This window comes from Myotis daubentonii, chromosome 3 (genome assembly GCF_963259705.1).
Source record: "Myotis daubentonii chromosome 3, mMyoDau2.1, whole genome shotgun sequence".
NCBI classification, from domain to species: Eukaryota; Metazoa; Chordata; class Mammalia; order Chiroptera; family Vespertilionidae; genus Myotis; species Myotis daubentonii.
Genome location: NC_081842.1, coordinates 806,988 through 830,714, shown reverse-complemented (window position 1 = coordinate 830,714; position 23,727 = coordinate 806,988). Strand labels below are relative to the sequence as shown.

Below are 23,727 nucleotides of genomic sequence, written 5' to 3'. Positions count from 1 at the left end.
AGGAACACACGCCCGGGGCGTCCTGACGGGGCCGGTGTCTGCGGGCTGGCGTCTGGGCCGGTGAAATCTGAGTCCAGCTTCTCTCTCGGCCTCTCGGCGGCTCCTCCCTGATCCGCCCGCGTCCAGCTACTGGCCAACCTGGCCCTGACTCTGCCCCTGTGAACTCACACGCCCTCACCTGCCTGTGGGAGAGACGGCGGCTGTAAGGGTGACACAGACGTGACTCGCGGCGGAAGCCCTCCCACGCGGCCTCGCCCTGACGGGGCAGACGTCCCGGGGACAGTCACCTACGAGGAAGAGGAAAATAGAGAAAAGACCTTTCTTTTAACCCCAAGGAACGCCCGGGGGTTGGCCGCCCCCTGACCTGCTTTCCTCTGGGCGAGTGCACTGTGTTTTTTAATTTTTTATTTAAAATGTATTTTATTGGCACTGACTCGATCCTGGAGGCAGGCTGGGTGCGCGGCTCTGCGTGTCGTTTGGTTGGTGAAGTGGGGCTCACGGGGCCCCCGGGGACCTGGGGGTGCAGGGCCCTCGGAGCCCCCGGCCGCCCCTCAGAGGCTTAACGCTCCCTCAGCAGCCGCACCAGGCCTGTGGGCCGGACGGAACCTCGGCCGTCGGAGGCGCAGGCCCGTGAGGCCGTCTCGGAGGCACCGCCACAGCCGTGAGTCTCGGGGACAAGACGTCCGCGTGTCCGTCTGGGGTTTGTGAAGCCACGCCCGTCGGCTACAGGAGGACGGGGTGCGGACCGAGGCCGGCGGGTCTCCCGGTTCCGACCCCTCAGACCTACTGGCTCTTGGCGAGTTCCTGTCCCTCTCCAGCGCCAATACTTCACTCGCAAAGTGACGCTGAGCCCTTCCTCTCTCTGCAATCAGTAAAAATATATTGAAAAAATCATCGAGATGCCACGATGGGGACGGTGGAGAACTGAACCGGGTCTGGGCCGGGGCTGAGGCCGGGGCTGAGCGTCTGTTCACGGCGGTGACTGCGGGGCCCGGAGGCTGACGGGGGCACCGGGCCAGGTCCCACGGGGAGACAGTGCGGAGGGGAGACTCCAGGGCAGCTCCCTGGGGGAGGGGGCGGGGGGCGGGGGGCGGAAAGCGCTGGGGGAACCAGGCCTCACCCAGAGCTGGGTAGGGCCTCTCCCCATCTCTGCAGGGGGTGGGGGTAGGGCGGCCGTGTGACCTCACTCCCTGTGGACACAGACACGCCCTGCACGCACTTATATGGCCACCCTGACCTTGGACCCTGACCTTGGACCCTGACCTTGGCCCCTGACCTTGCCCCTGACCTTGCCCCTGACCTTGGCCCCTGGCCGCGCCTGCACGCTCCTCACTGGTCTGTGTCCTTGGAGGGCCCTGGAGGCACGGGTTCGTATTTATTCCTCTCCCAGGAGCACCTGGAGGCAGGGCGCCCTCACCTGGCCGCACTGCGGATCACACTGGGAGTGGCACTAGCAGCAGCGAACTGGAGGCCTGCTGACCTGTGGGCGCTCCCCCGTGAGGACGGGGGGCGGGGGGCGGGGGGGTCCCCTGGACTTGGGGTGAGGGCCATTGGCTGCTGACTCACCGGGAGAGCGTTGATGACACGAGCCAGGCGGTTGCACCATAAGGCAGGCGTGACTCCATCCCAGGAGGCGACAGACGGCGGGAAGGCTGGGGGTTCCGGGGGGCGGGGGAGGAGGGGCTCCGGGACTGAGGGGCCGAGGGGGGGCTTCGGGGCGGCCGCCGACGCTCTGTCTCCTGGTCTGGCAGGTGGCACGCAGGTGCTTCTTCGTGACACATTATTGATGTTTGGTTTTGTTTGTGTGTCGTAGTTTATAACCAAACTGGAGGCCGGTGCACGGATTCGTGCACCAGTGGGGGGTCCCTCGGTGTGGCCTGTGGGGGTCGGGCTGAAACCGGCCATCCAACGCCGCCTGCCGCTCCCGCTCATCCCGGCCCCGCTGCGCCTGCTGCAGTGGTGCTCGCCAGCCATGAGCCCTGCGTCTGGCGCCCGTCCGTCCGTCCGTCAGCTGAGCGGGGCTCCCCCTGTGGGGCACACTGAGCACCCGGGGGCAGCTCCTGCGTTGAGCATCTGCCCCCTGGTGGTCAGTGTGTGTCATAGCGACCGGCCGGCTGATGGCTCGGTCACTTAGGCTTTTGTATAGATGAGGACACGCGGGATCTTCAGGGGAACGGTGTCGGCGAAGTCGCCGAGGCAGTCAGAGCAGGAGGCTGGGCAGCCTGCAGTGGGCGGGCATTTCGCGGGTGTGTGGCCAGAAAAGAAAGGCTGTCACTGTTACGATGGTGGCAATTCCGCTCCAGTCCAGCCTCTCATTGTTGTCCAAGCGAGGAAGACGCACGTGGCCCTCTTACTTCCTGACACTTTCCCACGGACCCTTGGGGTGTGTCTGACTTGAACGGCCATCACCTTGCACTGATGTTAGATTTCGGAAGAGACAGACCCTCCTTATCAAGAGCTGCCTCTATAGTTCGTCCCCATGGCCGAGGACTGGGGGTGGAGGGAGGCAGGGGCGCCCAGCTTCCTACAGAGGGATCCCCCTCGGGGCGAGGAGCCTGCTTCGGGGACGCCGGTGCCGACAGGAGGGAAACTGGAGGAAGGCCCTCATCACAGGCGCCCTGGGCTCTGCGCCCAGTTCAGTCTCAGAAAAAGGAGGAAAAGGGAAATGAGAGAGAGTTGGCGGCGCAGCGGTTTCGTAGAGAAAAGGTGCCATTGTCGCGGAGATGGAGACAGTGGATGGAGACAGAGCAGAGAAACGTCCCAGAGAACGTCGCAGCTGGGGCGCCATCAGCGAGGCGGTGGCCCTTCCCGCGGATCCCACCGCCCAGCGGCCCTGTCCCGTGACGGGTGGTGAACTGTGCCCGTGGGCAGGCCAGGTTCCCACGGGTTATTCCGAGAGCGGGGACGTTAGGGTCGGATTCAGCCCATCGTCTCCTGCGCAGGAACGGGGGTCCCACCCCAAGGACGCGGGTCCCACCCCTAGGAGCTCGGGCTCCCGCCTCGTCAGAGGGAAGCGGGAAACCTGCCCGGAACCGTCACCCAGCGGCTGCTCTAACCTGGACTCGGAGTCAGCGCCGGATCTCAGACACATGGAGCCGCTGGGCAGCCAGAGCAGCGTGGGCGTCCCACTCGGCACCCGAGGGTGGGGGGGGGGCGGACGCAGTCCCACAGCCCGGGGGCAGATCCAGCCGAGCCAGAGCTCAGCACTGAGCCCACCTGAGTGGGCGACACACTGGCCATCATCATTCTGAGGGAATGCGTCTCTAATTTCCCGTTTATTTTTAAAATATATTTTTATTGATTTCAGAGAGGAAGGGAGAGAACATCAATGATGGGAGAGAATCACTGATCGACTGACTGCCTCCTGCACGCCCCCCACTGGGGACCCCGCTGGGCACCCCCACATGAGCCCTGACCGGGAATTGAGCCGTGACCTTCTGGTTCATAGGTCAGCACTCAACCGCTGAGGGCGGGCCGGGCTCCGGTCGTTTCTGTGCCGCGTCACTTAGAGAGCCTGGGCGTTCGCGCTGCACTGTCCGGTGGCTCCATACAGCACCGCCTGTGTGTGCGTGTGTGCGTGTGTGCGTGTGTGTGTGTGTGTGTGTGGTGTGTATGTGTGTGTGTGGTGTGTGTATGTGTGTGTGCGTGTGTGGTGTGTGTATGTGTGTGGTGTGTGTATGTGTGTGTGTGGTGTGTGTGTATGTGTGTGTATGTGTGTGTGCGTGTGTGGTGTGTGTATGTGTATGTGGTGTGTGTATGTGTGCATGTGTGTGGTGTGGATGTGTGCATGTGTATGTGTGTGCGTGTGTGTGTATGTGTGTGTGTATGTGTGTGGTGTGTGTAGTGTGTGTGCATGTGTGTGTATGTGTGTGTGTTTGTTGTGTGTGTGGTATGTGTGTGTATGTGTGTGTGTGTGGTGTGTGTGTGTATGTGTTTGTGGTGTGTGTGTGTGTGTGTGGTGTGTATGTGTGTGTGTGTGTGTGTGTGTGTGTGTGTCTGTCTGTCTCCTAAGGCGCAGCTCCGGCTTCACCCCCCCCCCCCCCCGCAGGCCTGCTGTCTTGTTGGAGAAAAACCCCGCATTTTCTCTTCTCAGAATGAAGACGGGTTTCCCGCCGTCTCACGTCTTCCCGGGACCCGTGGCGGTTCGATGTCACCTGTTTACGATCATAATTACCTGGGGACTGAATTTCACTGTTGGGGGTTCGTGGACTAGACGCTCCCACCAGCGAGCGGATCTAGATTTGGGGGCCCCCGGCCAGGGGTCGGGTACGTTGTAAAGTGACGGGCTACTCGGGGCGCCGTGGCTCCCACGTGGACGGATGGCATTGGCAGCGGCTGCTGGCCTGACCGTGCCCCATCCTCGCCCCCACCCCCGGCCGTGCCTCCAGGCTGCACATCCTAACGCTCGGGCCTCAGCTCGGGACTGGTCTGGGGCAGGGCCTATTGGCGGGTGTGACACCCCAGGCGAGGGCTGGACGAGGTTTTGCGTATTTTTGCTCATTCTCTGCGGCTCTGTGATTGATGGGAGGTGCCTGGCTGGGCAGCTGCAGGACCAGACGAACTGATGGTCAGGGCCCGTCCCTCACTCGGCGGTCAGGGCCGATGGTCAGGGCCCGTCCCTCACTGGATGGATGGTCAGGGCTGGTGGTCAGGGACCTGAGACACCTCTGGCAGTCAGTCACGGAGACGCACAGGGAGGCGGGGGGAGTTTGCGTGGCCCCTGCCCTGCAGCTGAGCCCTGCGTTTGGGGTCGGTGGGTGCAGGCAGGGACGAGGGGACGCGGGCTCCTCCTGAAGCTGGGACTCCCCGAAGCCCACGGATGTCCACGCTGGAAGTGGTCACTCCTCCTGTCCCTCGTGCTGCCGCTGACTGGCCCCCCAGACCTCGCTCCCTGGAGGAGGAGCCCCGAGGGCACTGCGCACAGGAGCCCGGGACACGGGAGCCTGGGGCGCGGGGGCCTGGGGCGCGGGGGCCTGGGGGGCGGGGGCCTGGGGCGCGGGGGCCTGGGGCGCGGGGGCCTGGGGCGCGGGGGCCTGGGGCGTGGGAGCCTGGGACGCGGGGGCCTGGGGCGCGGGGGCCTGGGACGTGGGGGCCTGGGACGCGGGGGCCTGGGACGCGGGGGCCTGGGGCGCGGGGGCCTGGGACGCGGGAGCCTGGGACGTGGGGGCCTGGGACGCGGGGGCCTGGGGCGCGGGGGCCTGGGACGCGGGATCCTGGGGCGCGGGGGCCTGGGGCGCGGGATCCTGGGGGGTGGGGGCCTGGGACGTGGGGGCCTGGGTCTCAGGAGCTCGGGCCCCGCACTGCACGTTCCGACTCCGACGGGCACTCCGTCCGGCGGTCTTCCCAGAGGAGCAGGGATCTCTACGTGGCTCTGACTCGGTCACAGGAGCGCCACCTCGTTTCCCGTCTGGGCAGCAGGACGGAGCCCGGGTGCTCGTCTGCGTCCGTGTCAGGGAGGAGGGCGAGCGAAGCCGGACATAACCCGCCGATGCCGCGTGGCTGCCGGCTCACGGGTCGTCTCAGTCCACGAGGTTCCGGAAGCTTCATCGCCCCCGCTCTCTCCCTGGGCCTACGAGGCTGGGAGTGTCAGGGGGACTCGCCTGGAAATGGAGCTACAGGGGCGGAATGAGGGCTCATCGGGCGGGAGGGGGGACTGGGGGCTCAGCAAGGGGAGCGGGTCCCCCCCTCGCCCACGCGTCTCCTTCGCCCTGACCCGTGGGCAGTGCGCGTGTCCGGCTCCTCTTGGCTTAAACATGTGTGTGTCTCGGCCGGCAGACGCCCGGCCTGTGCTGGTTTGCACCAGCTCGAACCCCTTAGAAATAGCCGAGGAAACGGGTGAGGATGTCAGAAAGCAGACGTCACCCCAACAACTAGGGGACGGAGACGCTGAAAAGCCGGGGCAGAGGATCGTGTGCTTTATAATCAAATGCAGATTCGCCCAACGTGAAGCCAGGCGAAGAGGAGACGGTGCCGGGACCTCAGGAAGTTCCCTGGAGACTCGCGGGGGGCGGGGGCGCCCACGGCCACGGGCCCAGGGAAGGCCGACGGTCCCCCCAGGCCCCGTGATGGACGCGGGTCAGCGGCAGCGAAGCCGCGGTGGTAGGAGACCTCGGAGCTGGTGGAAGGCCCGCCTGGAGCAGAAGGGACCCCTCACGCGAGCGGGGTCCCCCCGGGCACCGTCCTGCCCTGCCCGACGCCCCAGCAGCAGCGGGAGGTCCGAGGGGGTGAGAGGGCCTCGCGGGCGTGGACCGAAGCAGAGAGAGACCGTGTGGCGGCTCCTGTTACTACGTCCCGTTCACCCGTGAGGACCGAGGCTGGGGGGTGGACGCCCAGCGCAGGGCCCGTCGCCGGGACGCCCACAGCCCAGCCTCCCCCTGTCACCGCCACCGGGAGCGGGGAGACTTGAAACAGACCACGGCTGGGCTGGCCTTCCCTGAAGGACCCGAACCACGGGGGCCACGGGGTCTCCGGCCACGGCGTCTGGCCGGGCTGGCGAGAACGCATTTCTGCAGGAGGCCCTTGGGCCCCTCCGCCGCGGTCCTCCCGGCTGTACAGGTTTCCTTGGTTTTTATAACGATGGCGGCTGCTTTGCTGTTCCCCCTCGTGTTTGATGCGTCGCCGGTTGCTGACCCCTTGTCCCGTGACGCCTGTTACCGCGCGACACGGACACACACGGCGGGCGCGGCCCTGCGGGAAGCCCTCGTCGTGGGGAGAGGGCGAAGGTTGGTCACGTTCGCTGTTACCGTGGTGTCTTAGGTGCCAAGCGCTGGGGGGCTTTTAACCCGGAAACCCGCCGACGAAGGCAGAGAAAACGACTCTTGGCTGGACGGTGGTCGCTCACAGGCGAGGTGAGCGCTGTGCAGCCCGCAGACTGTCAGCGGGCGGCAGACCCGTCCCTGCACAGGCCGCACGGACGGACGTCGCCCACAGCCGGCCCCGGGGGCGTGCGGGGAACTTACAGGGCAGCATGGACGCCCCAGCGCCGCTCCGTACGGCTCAGAACTGAGTTTTTCCGTTTTAATGTCCTCTAGTCTAAGCACGAACCCCACAGGCTCACCCTTAATCTACTTACCCGTGGGGCGTGGGAATCTGCTGGGGTCCAATCCCAGCAGGTCCAGGGGTCCCCAAAGGCGTGGACGGAGTCGGCGAAGAAGGAATGACACGGAGACAGCGTTCAGTTGATCAGCAGCCTAGCCAGGATCTCCAGCCAAGTTCTGGTCTCGATCTCCAGAGAGGTTCTGCTTAGGATCTCCAGCGAGGTTCTGTAGCCATGTTCCCTCGCTAGGTTCTCCAGCCAGGTTCTGTCTGAGATCTCCAGCCAGGTTCGGTCACCAGGTTCTAGTCAGGTTCTCTTGGCAATTTCTGTAGTCAGGTTCAGTCCAGGATCTTTTGCCATGTTCTCTCCAGCGAAGTTCTTCTGCCTGTAGGTTCTCTCTTCTTAGTTCTGTCTCTTTCTGTCTGGTTACATCTGTATTTATACCAGTTGATTCAATCCTATCAATCTCTATTACAAAGGTTAGGGCGTTTCTTATCTCCATTCCAGGGAGTAAAGATTATGTAGTTTAAGCATGATTGTTCGTAGTTAAAGTGATTAATTACCCGCCTGGCACTTAGTTGAGGGGTTTTATTCCCTCCCTAACTTCAGGGGAAAATCCCTACCTGGGGATTCAACCTTTCTCGGAGAGGTGACCTTGGTTAAAACACATAGCGCCAAGAAGGTGAGCAAACATATTAAGAACCGTATGCCATATATGCCAGGTCCCTTGAAACAGCAAGCATGGACCGGCTCCCGGCAGGAATCAGTGCTCCGATTTCAGGAAGTTTAAGGGGCGCCTGAGGCTGGGGTGCCTGAGACCAGCAGGCCCCAGCGCTGGCTCCCCGCCTGCCCTGCTGCTGCCTGGAGCGGCGCCCCCGTTCCTAGAAGGGCCTCTGTAGCTTTGAACACCCCCTGGCACCTTGTGCGACTTGCATGTTGTCAGGAAGCTCGAGTGGGAGGGAACCTGCCTTTCATGTGTGACTCACAGAGGCTCCCGCGAACCAGGGCTCAGGGCTCGCAGCCGCCTGGGAGTCGGTCCGTTTTACGGGGCCCAACAGGCCAGGAGTTTAACGAGCAGCCGAGCTCCGGCCGTGAGTCAGTGGGAACAGTGGGAAGGCCGGGACGCGCCTGGACCCGTGACGTGCGTGGGAGTCGGACGCCGGCCGGAGGGCGAGGGGTTAATAGGGGGCGAGAGGCTCGGAGGCCGTGGGAAAGCTGTTTTGCAAGGAGCAGCCCTTGTTCTGATGAATGACTTACGTTGTGTCTTTGCTTAAACGACCCCGAAACCGCAGGCTATTTCTTCCTGGCAGGCCATGATGGCAGACGATTTTTTGGGTAAATTGACCTTTGCATTCAGCATTTAGATTTACCTATAAACTAGAGGCCTGATGCACGAATTTCTTGCAAGAGTCGGCCTTCCTTCCCCCGGCTGCCGGCACCGGCTTCCCTCCGGCACCCGGGACCCGGGCTTCCCCCTGGCCGCTGGCAGGCACCCGGGACTCAGGCGTCCCCTGCAGCCCCAGCTTTGTCCAGAAGGTTGTCTGGAAGGACCTCTGGAAGGACGGGTGGTCCAATTAGCATATTAGGCTTTTATTATCGTAGATGGGAGGGTGCAGGACTCCTCGCAGGGTAACTTTTGGCGGCTTCTGATACGTCATGCAAGCAACTAGAGAGGAAGATATTGAAACTGCAAAGTAGAAAAGGCTGGGGGTGGGTGGGGAGGATGAAAAATAAGGGCAGTGCTGTTTTTAATGATTTGCGGTAACTCCGTGCTGCTTCCCATAGTGGCGGGTGGGGGATGGAGGTGGAGGGTTGGGAAAAAAAGAGAGAAAAACTCATGGACACGGACAACAGTGTGGTGATGCCGGGCGGAGCAGGGGGGAGGTGGGGGAGGGTGAAGGGGGTGAGCGGTGATGGAGGGAACTGGACTTGGGTGGGGAACACACAGTGTGCAGGGCACAGACGAGGTGTGTGGGACTGTGCCCCTGAAACCTGGGTACATGTGTTAACCAGTGTCACCCCAATAAATTCAGTGAAAAGGGGGGAAAGGATCGTGTTGCATTTGACCTTGGTGAGCCCTTCGACCTCCGTGAACTTCGCTGCTTCCTGTGGCAGGACAGCCTGGCGGGAGCGGGGAGCGTGGCGCCGTGGGGCCGCCGGGTCCACGCCTGGGAGACGGCCGTGTGCTCCGGAAGCTGCTGGAAGGTCCGCCCACGGTCCCGTCCTTTGCAATTTTGGACACTCAGTGGGAAAGGGGAGTGAAGACAGAGCGAGGGGCCAGAAGGGATCATGGGCAGGAAGACGCCCCCTGTGACCTCGCCGCTGCCCGCGTCCGCGTGGGCCCGATTCCTTTACGAGGCGAAGCCCCTCCCACAGCAGCCGTGACTCCGTGGCTGGAAGGAGCCTGCAGGCGCCGCGGCCACTTAGGGAGGAGCCCGCCCGTGGCCGGCCCTGCCCTGCACACACCGCCCTCACCCACGCGGGAGCCTCGTCACCGCATCGCGGCCGTCGTCATCGCCCGTGACCCGACGCCCGAGGGCACCTGGGTCCCGCGGGAGAGACGGCTGGTCCCTGGGAACCAGGACACGGTCCCGGCGGCCTCGGGGGCCTGTCATTAGCCTCCGATTACAGGCCTGGGCTCCGCAGCGGCTTTGGGGCGAGCAGCGACGGGTGAGGCGTGGCGCGGGGACCTCTGACGAGTTCTCACGGCCCTGGGTGCCGTGTGCCTGTCCCACATGCCGTCCCCCAGGGCCCTCGGACACGTGGACACCACGCCGCCCCTCGCCCGCCCGAGAGCCAGCTGGAGAGAGAGCAGGCCTCGCCGTGTTGTGATGTGGAAATGACGGCGACTGCCACTCGCCGCGGTGACGGACGCGCTTCCCGGCTGAGATGCGTGTGTGCCGTGGGCAAGGCCTCGTGTGGGGCGTCCGGAGCTGGCGGGGCTGCAGCGGGTGATGTCCCGGAGATGTCATCTCATCTGTTTCCCCAGAAGGGACGCGGGTTACATGCCACAGCTCGCTGCTCACAGCCCCTCATTACCAAGGCTCGTGTCTGCCTCCCCGACCCCTGACCCCTGGTGGAGGCGTGACCTTGAAGAGCCCTGGGTGTGTCCATGACAGAAACACATCCTGTTTTCAAAAATACATTTTTATTGATGTCAGAGAGGAAGGGAGGGGAGAGAGAGAGATAGAAACATCAGTGATGAGAGAGAATCATGGATCGGCCGGCTCCTGCACGCCCCACACTGGGGACCGAGCCCACAACCCGGGCCTGTGCCCTTGGTCAGAATCGAACCCGGGACCCTTCAGTGCGCAGGCCGACGCTCTGTCCACTGAGCCACACCGGCGGGTGAAACACATCCACCTGCAGGTGTTTGTGTGAAAATAAGTATCTCCGCCTCGAGGGGCGTCTCTGGAGAGAGAGGCCGTTCCCCTCGAAGGAACAGGGCACAGTGCGGATCCGCCTGGCCCGCCGCCGGCGCAGGGACACGTCCGGTGAGTCACTCGTACCCGTGGCCACTCGGTGACGATTTTCAGGAGTCAAGCTCGTCCGCTTCACTGAGAAGGGACGTGGCCGCAAACGCGGTCCTTCGTTAGCTCCCGCGGCTCCCGCGGCCCCGGCGCCTGGACGGGAAGGTGCGCCCGCAGCCCTCGGCCTCCTGCGGGCGCCGGCCGCCGCCCGGCGAGTCTCCCGAGCCAGCTCTGCTCCAAGCCCGTGCCCTCTCCCCGCACAGGTGACGTCACCGTGGCCTTTGCTTCCGTGGGACGCCCGTTAGCGGGGAGCGCGGCCGATGAAGTTGTGCGGGAAACATCATCAAAGCCAGCGGCGCACCCGGGAGGCGGGGTGGGCGGGGAGGGGTCATGGGTGCCGGTCGGGGGAGAGAGTGGACGTGGATGGGGTGTTGGCGGTGCCACTGCTGGGTGGACGCGCTCGTGCCCACGCGGGGGGAGGGCGGGGTGTGGGCCGAGGGCCGATGCCTTTGAAGCCGCCGACCCGCCTTCGCATGCCGGGCCTGAGCACAGAACAGAGGCTGGGGCGCAGCCACTAAACTCGCTTTACGAGGACGCGGCCGCTCAGGAGACAGTCAACCCCGAGGTTCCCAGGATGTTCTGAGGCCGGCAGGTCGGGGCTCAGCCGCCGGGGGAGCAGGTGGGGCCCCGCCCACCGGCAGGGACGCATAAAAGCAGCCAGGCCCCGGGGACACGCACAGCTGGAGCAGCCTCAGCAGGTGGCTCGCCTCGCCTCTCGCCTCGCCTCTCGCCTCTCCGCTCCGCCCGCACCATGTCCTACCACTGCTCCCCGAGGACCGGCTCGGCCAGGCCCCTGGCGGGCGCCTGCCCCGTCCCGGGGGTCCCGGGGGTCCCGGGGGCCTCCGGCTCCACGCACGACGTCGACTACCTGAGCGGCATCTGCCTGCCCAGCTCCTTCCAGACGGGCTCCTGGCTGCTGGACCACTGCGCCCAGGAGCCCAGCTGCGAGCCCCCGGCCTGCCCCCCGGCGTCTCGCGTCGCCAGCCCCGGGCGGGTGGCCTGCTCGCGACAGCCCGCCCGCGTGGCCAGCCCCTGCTCCACCGCCTGCAGCCGGCCGCTCACCTTCGTGTCCAGCAGCTGCAAGCCCGCGGGCGGCCCCGCCGTGTGCCAGCCGGGCGGCGCCCCCAGGACCTACAAGCGGCCCTGCGTGTCCAGCTGCCGGAGGACCTGCTGAGCCGCGGGCGTCGGTGAGCGAGCAAGACCCCGCGACCTGCCCGCCGCCCGGCCCCCTCGCTGCCCTCGCCGACGGCCGTGCCGGCCCCTGGGGGCTTCCTGGACGCGTCCCGGCTCCGCTGCTGCGTCTCCCGGCTGCTGATTTCCTGCTTCTGAGAGAAGGAGCTTGTCTCGCTCGGTGCCTTTCAATAAACCCGCATCACTCGCCTCGCCCGTGTCCGTAGACTTCCTTATCCTCAGGGCCCCGCCGACCAGGCCTGATGTCCCCTCCTGGGACGGGGACGGGGTCGGCCTCGGGGCGGGGACGGGCAGGGGGCGTCGGCAGGAGTGGACGGGTCGTGAGGGACAGGGTGCCCTGGTGTCCCCTCCGTGGGGCTGGGCGCAGTCATTTCCGTGGAGGAGGAGGCGGGGTGTGGGCGGTGGACAGCGGGGCGGGCGGAGGGCGGGTGGGGTCCCAGACGTCCTGCGAGGGGCAGGGGGTCGTGTCCGGCCCGGCCTCAGGCCCCTCACCGGCCGCAGCTGCGGGGAGCGAGCTCGGGGCTGGTGAGCCCGGGGAGACCCACAGACACGCCTCGAAGCCACGCGTCCACTTTAGCTCTGGAGCCCGCTCTGCGCCTGCCCCTCAGGGACCCGCGCTCAGGGCGAGGGCCGTCCGTGGCGGTCAGCCTGCCAGCCCCCGGACTGTTCTGGGACGTGAGACCCGCCACGCGGGGCCTGCTTCGTCCTTGCCCTCCCGTCAGAGACACGGCGGGGGGGGGGGGGGCCGCGTTGGTGTGGCTCAGGATGGAGTTTCCGGGGATGGAGGAGGGCGCCCCCTTCCTCACGGCGGGGCCGGCGCCTGGGGGGTCCTGTCCGCTCCCTGGGGGCGGCGTCGGAGCGGGTGCAGCTTCTGCTGCCCGCCCCCCGCAGAGTCCATGGTCCATCTCGTCAGGGGAAGGCGAGGATGGGGGAGGGGAGGGGGTGGGGGGGCTCTGGAGGCTCCCCAGGCAGGACGTCCCCCCACCCCCTCCCGGCGGCCACGCGCTGCCTCTCAGAGGCGGGAGGCTTATTCTGGAGACCGGGTCCTGGGGAGCCCTGGGCGGCCGGCAAAGCCGCTGTTTACATGACTTGCCCGCTGTTTAGTCCACTCAGTCCGCGTCATCAGGGACCTGAGGGGCCTCAGAGGCGGACCAGCCAGTCTTCAAAATATGTTTTTGTCTTTCTAACCTGTAACTTCCCAGGTTTCAACAAGAAATGTCCGAGGCCAGAGCGGCCTGCTCTGCTTTCGTTGTTGTGACTCCTCCCCCGGGACATTTCCCGATGGTTTTTAGGGAGAGAGTGTAAGAGAGGGAAAGACAGAGAGAACATCGCTGTGAGAGGAACGCACCGATGGGTCGCCTCCTGCAGGAGCCCCATCCAGGGCCTGGGCCGGGGAGGAGCCTGCAGCTGAGGCAGGTGCCCGTGACCGGCATCGAACCCGGGACCCTCTGGTCCGCAGGCCGACACTGTGTCCGCGGAGCCGACCGGGCGGGCCTGCTCTGTCCTTTATGTAGACGACTGGCCGCCTCCACACACAGGGTGTGTCCCGGCGATCTCGGCGACGGGGCTCAGGGGCTGTGACCCCACCTTTGCTCAGGCTGCTCGTCCTGATGGTGGGAATGGTGAGGGTGTCGCGGCTGCCCTGCCCGCTATGTCCTCGCCTTCGTTTCTGTTTGGGGGATCATTTGTTTTGCTATTAAACATCTTCTATTTGTGTGTTTTTTAAAAATGTCATTAATTGCCCAGCTGGTGCGGCTCAGTGGTTGAGCATCGACCTATGAACCAGGAGGTCACGGTTCGGTTCCCGGTCAGGGCACAGGCCCGGGTTGCTGGCTCCATCCCCAGTATGGGGCCTGCAGGAGGCAGCCGATCAATGATTCTCATCATTGATGTTTCTCTCTCTCCATCTCCCTTCCTCTCTCTGAAATCAATAAAAATATATATGTTAAAAAAATAAGCAGGAAATAGTACGATTGGAAAGAGAACTTTCCCGGAACCAGCCTCGTGCGAGAAGAGGGTCCCTGGCGAGGTCACACCTTCTAGCGGGAAAGGGCTCCGTGTCCCCGGCAGAGGGTGACGGTGCCCCCAGGAAGGCGCCCCGCCCTCGCGGCCCCTCCTCTGCGACCAGCGGCTCATCTTGCTCTGGGCACCTGCCCTCGGGTCTGAGGGGCCTGTGGCCACAGGAGCTGGCGCTGGGCGCTGGGCAGCGGAGCCCGGTGGTGCAGAGGCTTGCACAGGTTTTGCGTTTGGGGCTCAGTGTCTGGGGCCCATGGTGGGGGGCCCTGGGGACTCTGGATCCGACCCCGGGCTGCCGCCGTGTCCACCGGCCGTGGCACTTCCGCGAAGTCAGTGGCCGTCGAACCGTTTGCGAGCAGATCCTGAGCCGTCAGGGTCTCCTCGGCGGGGCCGGGCTTCTGGGGCCTGCAACGCGGTTTCCCTGCCCTGTGCTCTGAGCCTGGGACACCCGGGCACCCGGGCACCCAGGGCCGCGGCTGCACAAGACCGAACGGCAGAGCGGCTTCCCAGGGGTGTTTAAAATTCAGCATTTGCTCTTCCCATCTCATCTCGCTGCTCTGCAGCGTCTGTGCATGGGGTTCTGGTCCTGGATGAAGGGAGGGCGCTCGTGCAGCGGGCACGGTGGACACTCGCGGCGTTTACCTGCGTCGTTTCACTTCGTGCGCCTGCCGCCTGCCGCTGGCTCGCAGGGAAGCGGGTGTTTTTAAAGCCCAAAATAGCTACTTTGCACAGGAGACGCTGACGACCCGTGAGGAGAGCATTATGGGCGCTTTAGTTCCATGATTATCAGCAAGAAACAACTCCCCTCCACCCTCAGGAATAACCAGGTGAATAGAGGTGGAAGCTGCCGGTGGGTAGAAGGTAAGCTGGGTTCTGTACGTCGTCCACCTAGCGTTCACTCTCCACTGGGAGTCTCTGGTATGGACTCGGCACGCACCCTCAACCTGTGTCCCCCTTGAGGGTCTGAAGGGCCAGTCACGGTAAGTTCACGGTCAGGGTCTGGACGCCCGATGGACGGGGTGACTCGTTTTGAAGTGTGGCTTTCTATGCCGGCTGTCTCGCTGTGTTCTTCGTTTCCAAGGTGCACACAATCACAATGTCCAAATGGTTACTGGATCAAGAAGGTTTGTCCAGTTCCAGGGGTCATTCCTAGCCTGCCCCTCCCCCACTCAGCCAATAGCGGTTTCCTACGCTCCCCTCAGGGCGCGTGCCGTGTGTCCTCAAGGTGTTTCATCGGAGCTCACCAAGAGCAACAGGTGTAGGGACTGACATAATGTGTATGTGTGTGCGTGTATGTGTGTGCGTGCATGTGTGTATGTGCATGCGTGCATGTGTGCGTGTGTGTGCGTGCGTGTGCGTGCATGTGTGTGTGTTAACCGATTTTAATCCTAGGCCCGTTTGGCTAGATTCCATGGGCTGGATCCTACCTGTGGAGAGATGAGGCGCTGGGCGGGTCTCTAGGGAAAGGTGGACCAGATGGCCCGGGAGTGACGTGAATGGACAAGCAGGAAGAAGCGTGACATGGCTCCGTAGACACGAATGCCACTAACCCACAATAATGAAAGCGTGATGTGCTAATGAGGCCGGACGACCTTCCGGACGAAGCTGGGTCCCGGGTGCCAGAAGGAAGCTGGTGCCGGCAGCTGGGGAAGGAAGGCCGACTCTTGCACGAATTTCGTGCATCGATCCTCTTGTGTCTAAATGAAAGCCGAAGGGGGACAGGCTTTAGGGGAACCTGACAGAACGTGGGCCCCCCTGCACATTGGTTTAGAACAGGCTGGTTCTCCTCAGTGTCCCCCTGTGCGCCCCGACCCCCCCGGACCTGGCTCTGCTCGCAGCCCTGGCCATTGTAATAGTTAACAGACACCCCTGATCATAACCTCTCATCCAAACTGGTATTCGCCCTGTGCTTTTCTTACCTCATGGCCACACTGCCCGCGCTCCTAATCGGGTATTAAAATCACCGGTGTCGCGGGCAGGGTGGTGGGTTTGCTGTGGAAGGTCACATTTTGGCAGATGCTCGTGAGCGATTCCCCTGAGCAGGTGAACTGTTCCCACCCGTGAAAGTGCTATAAACTCATAAGTTTGCACACGGATTTCAGTGCCCACGAAGGGCTTCTGTAACCTTTGAAATGAAACAATCCTGAGGCTGGCAGTCCGTCTTCCCGCGTCTGTACCAACCACTCGCTCGCACACATGGCTGAACATCCCGACGGAAGGTCGTCGGGGGTGCTCAGGCTGTCACCCCGAGCTCTGTGCCCATTTCCTGCCCTTATCCTGCCAAATCCCCTCCATCAAGTGGTGCTGGGATCCGAGGAGACATGAGCTCTGAGGAAAGGCAGAAGAGGCCCCGTGGATCTCCCTGATTCAGAGTTACAGGAACTGTTGCGCTTCCTGGTGTTGGCGGACCAGTCACTCCTCCTGGTGTTAATGGACCTGCCACTCCTCCTGGTGTTGGCGGACCTGTCACTCCTCCTGGTGTTAGTGGACCTGTCACTCCTCCTGGTGTTAATGGACCTGTCACTCCTCCTGGTGTTGGCGGACCTGTCACTCCTCCTGGTGTTGGCGGACCTGTCACTCCTCCTGGTGTTAGCGGACCTGTCACTCCTCCTGGTGTCAGTGGACCTGTCACTCTTCCTGGTGTTAGTGGACCTGTCACTCTTCCTGGTGTTAGTGGACCTGTCACTCCTCCTGGTGTTAATGGACCTGTCACTCTTCCTGGTGTTAATGGACCTCTCACTCCTCCTGGTGTTAATGGACCTGTCACTCTTCCTGGTGTTAATGGACCTGTCACTCCTACTTGTGTGAATGGACCTGTCACTCCTCCTGGTGTTAGTGTACCTGTCACTCCTCCTGTTGTTAGTGGACCTGTCACTCCTCCTGGTGTTAGTGTACCTGTCACTCCTCCTGGTGTTAGTGGACCTGTCACTCCTCCTGGTGTTAGTGGACCTGTCACTCCTCCTGGTGTTAGTGGACCTGTCACTCCTCCTGGTGTTAGTGGACCTGTCACTCCTCCTGGTGTTAGTGGACCTGTCACTCCTCCTGGTGTTAATGGACCTCTCACTCCTCCTGGTGTTAGAAACCTCCCCTCCCCAGCCCCCTCCTCTCACCCCTCCTGCTCGCCATGAGCTTCAAGCCTCCCCCTCCTTCACAGTGGACGTCGTTGGCGTTCCTCTTACAGTGCAATTCCCAGAACTCGCCAGCGAGCTGCGGTCACCGGGCAGAGCCGGTGCGACTCGGTTCCCTGTGCTGTCGGCTCCTCCTCAGGACCCAGCCCTCTCCGTGCGGAACGGCCTCCCTGCGCACCGAGACCGGAGGCTCTCCCACGCTCAGTCTCTGCGTAAAGGGCAGCATTTCTGGGTTTGGCTTCTAGCAAGTGCCCTCTGCTGTGCGTCCACGTCCGCCCACCTCCTCCCATACCCACCTCCTCCCATACCCACCTCCTCCCATACCCACCTCCTCCCATACCCACCTCCTCCCATACCCACCTCCTCCCATGTTTCACTTGTTGTGAGATGCAGGTCCCAGGCCGGCTCGAGGAATCTTTCTTCCCCCCTTTTTTAAATCCTCCCACGAGGATGTTTTCCCATTGATTTTAGAGAGCGTGGAAGGGAGAGGGAACGGCAGAGAGAAACATCGATGGGCTGCCTCCCGCATGGGCCCGACCAGGGCCCGGGCCGGGGACAAGCCTGCAACCAAGGTACGTGCCCTTGGCCGGAATCGAACCTGGGACCCTTCGGTCTGCAGGCCGACGCTCTATCCACTGAGCCTGGCTGTCCAGCTGCAGGGATCACTCCTGTCCTGGCTTCTCCGAAGCAGCCGCAGTGGATGAGAGTGAGGAGCCATGTGTTGACAGCACAGACTTTCTGTGAATGACGGGGCTTTGCGGAAGGGGCGGTGGTAGTGGTTCCCAGCGCCTTTGGTGGGAGCTCGGATCTGTCTCTTGTATTCAGTCTCCGACGTGTGCCAGCGAGTCCCTGTTTACAGGTCACTGCTCCTGAGCTGAGCCTCTGGCCGGAGACTCCGTCTCTGTGGGCGCGGCCGTGGGTGGGGGTGGGAGCTGGTGGTTTCTCTCCTGCGAGGCCGGGGTCAGACGTGGGGTGTGATTTATGGCCCTCGTCGTGGGCCCCGCAATGCAGTTCCATCCATCAACCCACTCCTTCCTGACAGCAACCCCCTTATGGTCATGCTCGTCCAATGGGACTGACTTCTGCGGACTTTCCCGCCGCCTCCGGCCCAGGCTGCTCAGGAGCGGGAGCTGCTGGGCAAGAGGACGGGCCCTTGATGAGGAAGAGGCGGCTGTGGGCTCGTGTTCGGCAGGAACAGGACTGGCCGTGGGGACTCACGGGGGCACAGGCGTTTGCTGCTGTGGGAACCGGAGCGCTGGCCACGCACTCGGCCCGTCTCAGCTGTGGCTCTGAACGGAGGTGGCGGAGGAATTGGCTGACCCGTTTCTTTCTCCCTCAGGGAGTCAGGGCGTCAGAAAGTGGTGCCCTTGTCAGGGTGAGGACACATCACCCGATGGAGCGGGACGTGGCGGGCCCGTCCGGCGGGGGGTTTGCCGCTGGAAGTCTCCGCCGTGGATGGAGCACGGTCTGCACCTGTCAGTCAGGCCTGCAGCCCAGGCACCGTCTTTGTCTCTGTAACGACCCCCGAGGCCTCGTTTCCACAGGAACCCCGTAAAGACAACGACACTAACAGTGGGGACTGAGCGAATCCCACCACGGTGTGGTGCTGGCTACGACGCAGCTTAGCACAGTCCTGCGTGCCCACAACCCGGCAACCAGCACCGCCTGTGTGCAGTGGGCCTGGGGGACCTGTGTGAGCAGCCCCCGTGTACAGTGGGTGGGGGAGCTGGGTGTGAGCACCCCCGTGTGCAGTGGGTCAGGGGGAGCTGGGCATGAACACCCCCGTGTGCAGTGGGTCAGGGGGAGCTGGGTGTGAACACCCCCGTGTGCAGTGGGTCAGGGGAGTTGGGCGGGAACACCCCCGTGTGCAGTGGGTCAAGGGGAGCTGGGTGTGAATGCCCCCAGGTGCAGTGGGTCAGGGGGAGTTGAGTGTGAACACCCCCGTGTGCAGTGGGTGGGGGAGTTGGGCGGGAACACCCCCGTGTGCAGTGGGTCAAGGGGAGCTGGGTGTGAATGCCCCCAGGTGCAGTGGGTCAGGGGGAGTTGAGTGTGAACACCCCCGTGTGCAGTGGGTCGGGGGAGCTGGGTGTGAACACCCCCGTGTGCAGTGGGTCAGGGGGAGCTGGGTGTGAACGCCCCCATGTGCAGTGGATCAGGGGGAGCTGAGTGTGAACACCCCCGTGTGCAGTGGGTCGGGGGAGCTGGGTGTGAACACCCCCGTGTGCAGTGGGTGGGGGAGCTGGGTATGAACACCCCTGTGTGCAGTGGGTCAGGGGGAGCTGGGTGTGAACACCCCCGTGTGCAGTGGGTCTGGGGGAGCTGGGTGTGAACACCCCCGTGTGCAGTGGGTCGGGGGAGCTGGGTATGAACACCCCCGTGGGCAGTGGGTGGGGGACCTGGGTGTGAACACCCCCGTGTGCAGTGGGTGGGGGAGCTGGGTGTGAACACCCCCGTGTGCAGTGGGTGGGGGAGCTTGGTGTGAACACCCCCGTGTGCAGTGGGTCGGGGGAGCTGGGTGTGAACACCCCCGTGTGCAGTGGGTGGGGGAGCTGGGTGTGAACACCCCCGTGTGCAGTGGGTGGGGGAGCTGGGTATGAACACCCCCGTGTGCAGTGGGTCAGGGGGAGCTGGGTGTGAACACCCCCGTGTGCAGTGGGTCTGGGGGAGCTGGGTGTGAACACCCCCGTGTGCAGTGGGTCGGGGGAGCTGGGTATGAACACCCCTGTGTGCAGTGGGTCTGGGGGAGCTGGGTGTGAACACCCCCGTGTGCAGTGGGTGGGGGAGCTGGGTGTGAACACCCCCGTGTGCAGTGGGTGGGGGAGCTGGGTATGAACACCCCCGTGTGCAGTGGGTGGGGGAGCTGGGTATGAACACCCCCGTGTGCAGTGGGTGGGGGAGCTGGGTATGAACACCCCCGTGTGCAGTGGGTGGGGGAGCTGGGTATGAACACCCCTGTGTGCAGTGGGTGGGGGAGCTGGGTATGAACACCCCCGTGTGCAGTGGGTGGGGGAGCTGGGTATGAACACCCCCGTGTGCAGTGGGTGGGGGAGCTGGGTGTGAACACCCCTGTGTGCAGTGGGTCAGGGGAGCTGGTTGTGAACACCCCCGTGTGCAGTGGGTGGGGGAGCTTGGTATGAACACCCCCATGTGAAGTGGGTCAGGGGGAGCTGGGTATGAACACCCCCATGTGAAGTGGGTCGGGGGAGCTGGGTGTGAACACCCCCGTGTGCAGTGGGTGGGGGAGCTGGGTATGAACACCCCCGTGTGCAGTCGGTGGGGGAGCTGGGTGTGAACACCCCCGTGTGCAGTGGGTGGGGGAGTTGGGTGTGAACACCCCCGTGTGCAGTGGGTGGGGGGAGCTGGGTGTGAACACCCCCATGTGCAGTGGGTGGGGGGAGCTGGGTGTGAACACCCCCGTGTGCAGTGGGTGGGGGAGCTGGGTGTGAACACCCCCGTGTGCAGTGGGTCGGAGGAGCTGGGCCACCTCCTCGCTGGACGCCCCTTATTGCTCTGTTCCTTCCAGGCTTCGGCCAGGGCGGGTCTTGTAAGACGTCATGACTACAAAGCACACATTTCAAGGACAAGGCGTGTGATGGGAACGAAGAGGAGGGGACACTGCCTTCCTCCCGGCCCGACTTCCTCTTTCCATCGCTGGTGTCTCCGGAGCCCGGTCCTTGGCCTGCCTCTCGTTTCCCCTCGTGCGGAGGCCCCTCCTCACCTGGTCTCCTCCCTCTGCCTCCCGCCCTGCTCCCTCCCGGCCATCGCTCTGAGGTCCCCTTCTCCCCGGTCTTTCTCATCACATGCCCCATTAGACCAGTGGTTCTCAACCGTGGCTGCACATTAGAATCACCTGGGAATCTTTTTAAAATCCTGATTTCTGGGCCTCATCCTCCCCTGGGAATCTTTTTAAAATCTCGGAGGATGAGGCCCAGAAATCAGGATTTTAAAAAGATTCCCAGGTGATTCTAATGTGCAGCCACGGTTGAGAACCACTGTGTTAGGCTGTTTTACGTTAAGTTAGGCCCCTCTCAGTTTCCCATCATTACACCCCCCCCTCACTCAGCTCAGCAAAGCAGCAATCACACAGGGCATTGGCTTTTATCCTTTCTTTCTTTTTAGAGAGAGAAGAAGGGAGAGGGAGAGAGAGAGAAACATCGATCGGTTGCCTCCGTGTGCAGAGCGGCCCGGGATCCAACCCACAACCGAGGCAAGCGCCTGGCGCAGGGGCTGCCTTCAAGGTGTGTCACCCTCGTCCATGGGAGCGTCGGCGAGCCCACAGCCAGGTGGGGTCTAAGCCCCAAATCCGAAAGGCTCTTCTCACCTCCTTCTCCCCCCCTCCCCCTTGATCCTTCCACGCCCCCCACTCACCTCGAAGCGGCAGCCCCCTCCCTCCTCCTCCGGGGAGCCTTCCCGACTAGCATTCCCTCGAGCTTCCCAGTCTCCCCCGGCCTCTGGGCTTCCCAGGCGGCGCTCAGTCCTGTTCTGTTTTCCTGTGAAAGCCCCTCATTAGCGTGGCTGACGATGTTGCCGCCAGGAGGACGAGAACCAATATACACGGTTTCCACGGCATCATGGCTCCTCAGTACAGCATGTGTGCGTGTGTGTGTATGTGTGCACATGCGTGTGTATGTGCGTGTGCATGTGCGCACGTGTATGTGCATGCGTGCATATGTGCACATGCACGTGTGCGCGCATGCGTGTGCAGGTGTGTGTGTGTTTGTGTGTGTGTGTGTGTGTGCGTGTGTGTGTGTGGCTGCGCCGGTCCATACTCTTCATAAATACAACGTGCAGCGCCCGAATAGCACTTCCAAGGCCATTGGGAAAGGCTGCGCCAGAATTCAGTTCCAGGAAAAATGTCTGAATGGGTCTGGGAGGCAGCATGGCACAGGGAGTTCCCCTGGAAACGGCACTGGATCAGCGTCATGGACTCTGCACGGGCCTCCCGCGCCCGCACCGCCGGGAAACGGCAGGAAAAGGAACCGACGCTGGGTGGCGAGCACTGGGTGCCACACGCAGGGATGTGCTGTGGAACCGCCCACGCCAGACTCACATACCGCTAACCCGCGTCACCCCGGTAATTAGTGAAAAGTGATAATGTTTTTTAACAAATAGTTTTCATTGATTTCATAGAGGAAGGGAGAGGGAGAGAGAAAAACATTAATGGTGAGAGAGAATCATCATTGGCTGCCTCCTGCACGCCCCCCACTGGGGATCGAGCCCACACCCCGGGCCTGTGCCCTGACCGGGAATCCAACCGTGACCTCCTGGTTCCCGGGTCGGGGCTCAACCCCTGGGCCACGCGGCCGGGCCCTTTAGCCGAAGCCCTTTAACCGCGACGACACCGAAGGCAGCGTGGCAGCGGCCGGGGGGGGGGGGAGGGGGGGCGGCTCTGCAGCTGCGGGAGGATGTGGCATTGGATTCTGCTGATTCGTCAGCACGTGGCCCTGGGCAGCGGCTCCAGCTCCTCGGTGCCAGTTTCCTTAGTAACAGGCCGTAGCGCCCACAGCACGGCTCACTGCGAGGTGAAACGAAGGTTCTCAAGTGCTTGGGAGGGTGCACATCCGTCTTCCTGTCGCCTGAGTTAGGAACACGTGTCAGCAGCACCTGTGGGTGTTCAGAGCAGAACCGGCCCAGGACACGCCCTGCGTGAGTGCGTGTTGTTCGTCATATGTAAAGGACAAGCAGGGATTGCGTAACAGTAAGTCCCGGGCCCACATTTCCTTTGGGAAAGGCTAACAGGAGATGGGAAAATACCGGCCACCAACCAACCAACCACCACCAGCAGCTGAACACGGTATTCACTCACTGACTCATTCTAAAGGCCGTGTTTGTTGGAATACATTTCAGTTTCAATGGAGCATCAGCTGTTAACGTGTGTGCGTTTACGGGGACACCCTGTGTACACGTATGTTTGTATTTTTAAATTCATACATTTTTTTCTTATTTGGGGCGAACACATCCGCAGGCCCGTCTCTCCTCTGGGGAGACGCCGGGGCACCTTGGTGTCAGTCCCTGCTCCTTCGGGAATGTTCTGGAAACACCACAGAGCGCCGGCAGCTTGTCCCTGTCCCGAGGCCACAGAGACGCCCCCGGGACGCCCCGGAGCGCCCCGGCGACGGCGATGTGAGGAGACGCGAGGCTCGGCCGCTCCTCAGCACAGACAAGACCCTGAACTCCCGTAAAGGACGGCCCGATATCGGGGTGAATTATTCCGGGGACTCACCCGAGAGCCCAGTGAGAAACGCCAAATCCCAGATGCCATGGGGTCGTCGGAGGGGACAGACGGGGGTGTGTGGTGGGGGGAAGAGTCTGACTTTCAAACAAGGTCTTGACTCGTTTTCAGTTTCTCCAGGGAGGCGCCTCCTGCCTGCATTTGAGAATCGGTCCTGGGTCCAGACTAGCCGATCACCACCTCCCCCCGCTGGCCGCCGATCCAAAGTACAGGTTCCAGCGCCGGGCGCAGTGGCCTGGACGGGAAGTCTCTTCCCAGGGACCGTCCGAGCGGCCATCACAGGAGGCCAGGGCCCCGCCCGCTGCTAGCACCGGCCTCTTCCTGAGTTTCCGGGTCGGCCTGGTAGGCCCGTCGGCTTCGGACCCTCGAGGACACAGCCTCTTTTCCTGTTGAGAACAGACCTATCTGTTGGTTTTCTCCAGCTGTGGACTCACCACAGCAGCAGCTGGTGGAGGAAGAGAAACCACCTCGTCCATAAGCCGGAGGGTCCTTGTGGGAGCCGAGGGGGCGGGCCCTGCGGCAGGGGCACACCCACCGGGAATAATTCTTTGCCTGTTGGGCGCTGTGGCCGCCCCGAGGGGACGGCAGGCAGAA

General features: G+C 63.1%; 1 protein-coding gene across 1 annotated transcript; it reads left to right on the top strand.

Annotated features, from left to right (window-relative positions):
* The first annotated feature begins 11,012 nt into the window (after positions 1-11,012).
* On the top strand, positions 11,013-11,798 carry LOC132229180 (keratin-associated protein 11-1). Its single transcript, XM_059685937.1, has one exon. It carries the CDS (start codon positions 11,318-11,320, stop codon positions 11,738-11,740), a length of 423 nt encoding a protein of 140 aa, XP_059541920.1. The 5' UTR covers positions 11,013-11,317; the 3' UTR covers positions 11,741-11,798.
* Positions 11,799-23,727: the final 11,929 nt, after the last annotated feature.